At 37.0% G+C, this 7,288-nt stretch overlaps 1 protein-coding gene across 2 annotated transcripts; it reads left to right on the top strand.

Annotated features, from left to right (window-relative positions):
- Window positions 1-1,240: 1,240 nt before the first annotated feature.
- LOC148845063 (protein trichome birefringence-like 38) lies at window positions 1,241-6,016 on the top strand. 2 transcript variants are annotated; one of them, XM_088954812.1, is made up of 5 exons: window positions 1,241-1,761; window positions 1,878-2,049; window positions 4,715-4,890; window positions 5,006-5,164; window positions 5,536-6,016. In XM_088954812.1, exons 1-5 carry the CDS (start codon window positions 1,457-1,459, stop codon window positions 5,825-5,827), a joined length of 1,104 nt encoding a protein of 367 aa, XP_088810938.1. In that variant the 5' UTR covers window positions 1,241-1,456; the 3' UTR covers window positions 5,828-6,016. The 2 variants fall into 2 exon arrangements, with proteins under 2 accessions (XP_088810938.1, XP_088810939.1); XM_088954813.1 differs by having other exon boundaries at window positions 1,317-1,761; window positions 5,559-6,016.
- Window positions 6,017-7,288: the final 1,272 nt, after the last annotated feature.

The raw sequence follows: 7,288 nt of genomic DNA, 5'->3' as shown, positions 1-7,288 counted from the left end.
GAAGGAAAGTGCAGAAAAATAGTTCACCTTAATTAAGAGATTGCCTTGATTAAATATCTTAATTAATAAAGCTCACACAAATATAGTTGAAACTTGCAAATTACCAAAAAAGTATATTCCCCTAATTAAGAAATTGGTTTATTTAGGTAAAATAAATAATAAAAAGGGAAAAATACGGAGACACACGATGCAGAATTCTGAATTCCAGCCTCCCCTACAACTTGCCCTATCCCTCCTAGAAACCACATCCTACCCGTGAATTTAGCATCAATTCACGGTCAGGATGCATTCCCCCTGTACTTTGGGCCTAGTAAATTCTGAGCTGGGTTGATTTGTACTTCTCCCTAATAAAAACCTATTTATTACAATTTATAGTGTAAATAAATAGATCCTCCTACTTTATTCCACTCACAGAATATGAGGCACAAGACTTTTATGCATGGTTTTAAAACCAATGTTGACAGCACTAGTTTCAAAAAATGTATTAAGAACATCTTCCCATGAATAACAACACAAAGTATAAAAGGTATTTCCAATACATAGTGGGATGAGGCTGTGAGGAGCAGATCCAGACTCTTTACATGGTTCTATTTTTCACTTGGCTTGAGTTTCAAAAGAAACAAACATTGAATTGGTAAGTAAATTAGATGGTTAAACCATTAAACCATTCAATTCAAATAATAATTTCTTGGTCAATTTTGTTTTAATTAAATTTTATTTTTATAAATATATAAAAAGGTCACAAATTGAGCCATTCAGACCGAACAGTTGGACCATTGACCCAAAAATTTCTAGGTTGATTTTAAAAAACCTTGCTTTATGATGGACATGAAACGTTTTTCTTTTAGCAACACATGAAGCTTTTTCAAAGTTAATAATATGGAGGATCATTATTCATATGAAACCAGGCTAAAAGATGGAGATGACGTATGGTTGGGCCATGACTCATTGACTTGTTCTGAAACTTTTTTCCACATAATTGCCCAAATGCAAGCTTCAAAAGCCCATTCATGTCATCATGTGGGCTCTCAAACTGTCCAACATTCCAACACATACTTTTGTAGGGAAGTCCCACAGGCCACAGACCACAGTTCTCCAGTTTAATAGTCTTTTCTTTTGCCTTGAGCCATGATTAATTTAGTACATAGAAACGGGAAATTTTTGGTGGGTCCCTTCCTTTATTCCCAAATCTAGTACAATTTTACCATAAAAAAACTTTAATTGTAAGTTTGTAACTCTCATCTCAATATTTAAGTGAAGATGCATGAGATTTAATTTCAATAAATTACAAAGCGTTTACCAAACAGCTAATAAATGTGATACCGAATTCCATGGAACAAACCATGTGGTCTGAGAATCTAAACCCTTGTCACTGTTACTTAAATTCTCTCCTCCTCTCTGTCTCTGTCTGTTTCCGTCTCTCGTCTACTCTCCTCATTTTGTGATCAAAACCGAAATGGGTTTTGGAATTCAGAGTTCCTGTTATGCTGTTGTCACCATCTTTATGGTGTTTTCATGTTATTGTATAGCACACACACGACACCATTTGTATAGTAATGACAGGAGGAGTTCAAGGTGGAGAAAGCTGGAGAGAAACTGCGATCTGTCTGAGGGGAGTTGGGTCTTCGATGAATCCTATCCTTTCTACAACTCATCGGCCTGTCCCTTCATTCGGAAGGAATTCGATTGCATCAAATACGGCCGCCCAGATCGTCTCTACCTTCATTATAGATGGCAACCCCATGACTGTAACTTACCAAGGTAAGATCTCTCTCTCTCTCTCTCTCTCTCTCTCTCTTTCTCAGAGAGTCAATTCTCTCTCTCTCTCTTTCTCAGAGAGTCGGATTGGGTGAATATGTTATTGGGTAATGCTGCAGATTCGACGGTGAGGAGTTCTTGAAGAGATTCAAGGGAAAGAAGATCATGTTTGTAGGGGATTCAATAAGTCTCAACCATTGGCAGTCACTGGTTTGCCTGCTTCACGCCGCTGCGCCTGAGGCTGCCATCCTTCTGGAGACAGAGGACTCCATTACCACATTCACTTTCCAGGTAAGTCTCTGAGCGGAATGGACAAAAAAATGGCAGAGGTCGGTCTTTGTTGATGCTTCTAGTATCAGTAATTCAGTATTCCAATGGGCAATGGCCGGGCCAATTGAATTTCAGCAAAAGCTGTTTGGCTTTGCTGCGTTTTACTTTCTAAAAAGTATTTTCTGAGGATCTCTGTTACTGGACCAATGATATCATGCCAACCCATTGAATGGTTAGTGGGTAAAGAAATCAAATAACCGCTAATACCAGAAAGGCTACCATCACAAGATCTTTTGAGCTTTGACCCATCAAAACCGTCCGTGAATTTTGTGATAAATACCCCTCAACTTAAATGAATTGGCATGTAGCATAGGATTCGGAGCCTTCTAAAACAAAATATTCCCGCAGGACCTGCACAAATGCTGATGTGTCAAGTTCATGCAATAGTGGCAAATGTAATGCCTGGTAATGCAAGTTCATGCATAAATCCTAGGCAGGGAATTTGTTAAATTTTCAATGGGCCTTTCTCCTAGCCTGTGAGCTCAATGGAGTCTAGATCTGCCACCCAAAAGCCACTACCAATACTACCCACAAAAAGCCACTACCAATACTACCCACAAAAAGCCACTACCAACACTACCAATACCAACTGTTGGTGGCTCAGTTGGTAGGATGTTCGGCTCGTTGTAGTTAGGGGTGGTCATCGGTTCGACTTAATTTCAATCGAGCTTTAAGTCGAACTCGAATATATATATATATATATATATATAAAAAAATGTTTTATTTTTTTAAATATTAAATAAAAGTATTTTTTATGTATAATTTTTTATTTTTATAAAACATTTTTTCTTAAATCGAATTCAAACTTATGAGTTTTTTATTTGAACTAAGCTCAAGTTCGAGCCTTGTACTATCTTGGTGAACCAAACTCAAACCTTATACTATTCGGCCCAGCTCGACTCAATTAAAATCAAATTTCATTGTCACTAGGGTTGAAGAATTATGGGTACGGGCATGGGCTGTGGGTAACCCAACTCGGAGTCCAGTATCAATGTTATCTAAAAATCTGACTTTTGAGATTAGACATAATGAGTTAGATCTGGTCCAATAATATCTGATTTCAACTGATTATATAATTTATATATAAAATATTTAAATATTTCAAATAAATTATATAATATTATTACATTCAAAGATTCTTATATTCTCATATTGCTTGATTCAATTCAAGTTCAATCCCCTAATTGAAGCGAATGCGGGTCTAGTGGCATTCTAAAATTTTGAGCCCAGGCTCTTTATTGAAACATTAAATTGGGTATGGCACATTGTAAAATGAAAAAGCAAATAATTTTTCTAAGCTGTCCTATTCCGATCCTAATAGTTTTATAATGGAAAAAAAATATAACAATTTAAACCCCCAATTGGCAAACATCCTTATCAAGTATATTTAACAAATAAACATTCAACAATTTCTATGTTCCTTGTGATGCCAATGACTCTGGCTTGCGTTTCCCTTGTAATACAAGGTTGTTTATATAATCCCAAACTAGAAATTTGCTCAAAAGCTTAGGATTTCCAGACCAGTTCAACGAATTTGGCCCGGTTTTGGTGCATATTCAGATCTGAAATTTGGCCCATTTAGTGCTATGAAATGCTAGTTTAATGGGCTATTGGTCGATATTGTTGTTTAGTGGGACTGGGCCTAGAGGACATGAAATTAGATTTAGGTGCGACGCAGATCCATTGGACGCTTGGATTTGCCTGGCTGTAGAATTGGAATAATATATTCATACAGTCATATGCCCTAGAAGTTGACAGCAATGCATCCCCAATTTGTGCGGCACATGATCCCATAATAACATAACAATATAAAAGTCTCAAAAGTTATTATACTTATGCGACATTCTAGATCACTACTTTGTATGCATTGAGACAATAGCTTTTATAGGTTGTTTCTGTTTTAATTTCTTTTAATAAAGTCGGTGCACTATATTGGTTAATTGATCTCAATTAAATTTTTTCTTTTCTCTTTTTTGAGTAAAGATTCATTAATTTTGTTTATCGGTCATAATCTAGATGTTGACCTGCTAATAAGGTCAAATTGGTTTTAGTCTCTCGGCCTTTTGGTAACGATATTGGAGCTGTACTCAAGAAGGAAATGCTTAGATTTCATTCGGGCAGCTTCTTTAAGCAAAGAAAAATCAAATTGAGTTGGTTAAAATTGATGGGCTACATTATATGGGGTAATCAGCCATATTCATCATTAAATTATGAGTATTTAAATCATTTTTTATAAGTTCATTTTGGTCTGCCTCTGGTTCTTTTAGCCCGTTTAACTTGTAATAGATCTTTTTTTCATATTGGGTGCTGTAGTTGGTGTTTTATGCATGTCAACAAATTATCTCAATTTCTCTTATTTCTTCACCTAAAATATATGATACTGGAAAAACATGGTACCAGAGAGTTTTGACCAATCAAATCAACCCATGAATTGTGATGAACATTTTCCCATTGGTCACCTCTTTGATGATACCGCTTCCAGTAGCATGTCTTTTCCGTATCATAGTTGAACCAATATTCTTAAATTACTTTAATGATTGTATTTCTGATCCTATCCTTTCTAATTTTATCATTCATCCATTTAAGCATTCACATTTCTTATATCTCTTTGTGTTCACCATTGCAGAAGTATGACGTCTCGGTGATGCTGTTCAATTCTCAGTATCTTGTAGACATAGAGAAGGAGAAAATCGGACGGGTTATGAAGCTGGACTCCATGAAGAATGGCGATATATGGAAAGAGATGGACGTTTTGATCTTCAACACCTGGCTCTGGTGGTACCGCAAAGGGATCAAGCAACCGTGCGAGATATTCACTCACCCCCCCACTCATATTATAAACAATAGTGCTGAGGGTTTAGATTTTTTGTTGATGAGGCACTCTAACAAAAGCTAGCCAACACTTATTGTGGTGCAGATGGGACTATATCCAACAAGGGAACATCACTTACAGAGACATGGATCGCATGGTTGCCTTCGAGAAAGGGCTCACAACATGGGCCAGATGGGTCGACTCAGATGTTGAACCTTCCAGAACTAAAGTCTTCTTCCAAGGCATTTCTCCATCCCATTACAAGTAACTCCTTTCACTCCAACTGTTTATACTTTCTACTAAGGAGAAAGAATACAAATACAAATATATATAAACAGTGCAAATACATGCAAAATCTAATGATTTGCACTCTACATATTTATATTTGTATTCCTTCCAAACTGAGCCTAATGAAATGATTAGGGAAATAATGGGCTGGTAAACAAGTATAGGGTGGACCAGTCTGGAACTGGTTATTAATCGGTTCTATATAACCACTTCAATAAAATAGATCCAGAACCAAACCAATTAAAAATTGGGATAACCATTTTCAGAATGTCACGCTATAAAAACTACCATTTGATTAATGGTTTATTTTTGTCAACTTTCTTTTGTTTTTGTATCTGTGAACTTAGTGGGATGGAATGGAATGAGCCAGGGGAGAGGAATTGCACCAAGCAGACGCAGCCCATGAAAGGGTCGACTTACCCAGGCGGCTGGCCTCGGGCGATGAATGTAGTGAGCAAGGTTTTGAGTAGTATAACAAAACCCGTTTATTTGCTCAACGTGACAACTCTATCACAGCTGAGGAAGGATGCACACCCGAGCAGCTACAATGGCTTCAAGGGCATGGATTGCACCCATTGGTGTATTGCTGGCCTCCCTGATACTTGGAACCAGCTTTTATATACAGCTCTCATTCATTAAAACAACATAATTAGAGAATTCATAGCCAATATTGCACAGTTGATTGCTATTTTCCTTAGTTTCTTTTTTGATAGTTTCACTTATTGAGTTGATTCTTACAGAGTTTTCTTGTCATCCAAGCAAGGGAACATGTTTCAATCTGGTATGAATTCATTAGTTAATTCATGGTTATTTCTTTTTCTTCGCCAATTATATCTTGGCATAGATTGGACAATTACTAAAATTAAAGTGGTTAATGTTTAGGATAGAAAAGGATACATAAGACCAGAATGAAAAGAGAAACAAAAGGAACCTTTCCAACAGTTTCTTTTTTTTTTTTTTATCTTTTAATTTTTTGCAGGTTTTATGCTGTTACTAAGAATCAATTGAGATCATATTTCCTGCTACTATAGTTGCAGGCAGGGGTGTCTATGTGGGTTGAGCCCCATCCAAATCAAAATCATTTTGGACAGATTGGATGTTGAATTAGACCACTCCAGACTTAATGGAATTACATTATATTGGATCGGATTCAATCAATATCCAATCCATTGATAAAAGTATAGGTGTAATGAATTATGTTTGGGTTGAAACCAATCGAAATTAAAACCAACTTGAGCAGATTGGATTGTCCAAATATTTAAATCGATTAGTCGAAAATGGTCCATAATCTTTGAATGCACCTGGTCCATCTGTAATGGATTCATATTGGACTGGATCGGGTCCAATTAGGCACCCCTAGTTGTAGGACAATCGAGAGACCCCTTCGACTACAGTCTACGGCTGGGTGAGCTAATTAACTCTCCTTGACATTTATTTCTACGAGTGTTTACCCAAACGCGGTCTTGCAAGGTATCAGGTTCAACTTCATTGGATCAAATCTTAACAACTGTAAGACACGGTTCAATCTCTCTGCTCTGGGCTGTGTTTATTTGTTATTTAAAGTAGGGCCCAAGAGCCATGCCGTGACATGCTGGCCCTGGCTACAAGTTATCTGGGCCTTAACTGGCTATTGGTCAGCCCAAAGCACCGCCCTACAACTTAATGCAACACGGCAACAGCAAAGCAATGCGGTTTCACAAATACATTTGACTGGGACTGTCTGAAGCTACATTCATTGTTGCTCTGAAAGGAAAAGGCAACTAGGCAAGGCTTTCAGTAACATTGAATGTTAGGCAATGACAAAAACACACCCCTGTTTCCCTTCATTCATGTCGGTTGGATGAGAGTCAAATTGCTCAAATCCTTCTTTTTTTTTTTTTTACCGGGTTGGACCCAGAATTTCCACTGTAATTGTCAAAGCCCAAATACTGCAATTAGCTTTCAGGATTCATGAATTTAAAACATGGGTATCAAAGCAACCAAACCAAAAATCAGTCTGGGTATGAAAAAAAAGAAATGAATAAAATAAAATATGGTAACAGAAGATGAGACCTTGAAGATCTTCAAATTCTTCTACAAAACCACTATGGCATGGTGGAT

This window comes from Nelumbo lutea, chromosome 7 (genome assembly GCF_056320005.1).
Source record: "Nelumbo lutea isolate HS-2025 chromosome 7, American lotus-T2T, whole genome shotgun sequence".
Taxonomy (NCBI): Eukaryota; Viridiplantae; Streptophyta; class Magnoliopsida; order Proteales; family Nelumbonaceae; genus Nelumbo; species Nelumbo lutea.
This window is presented reverse-complemented; position numbering and strand designations above follow the sequence as displayed.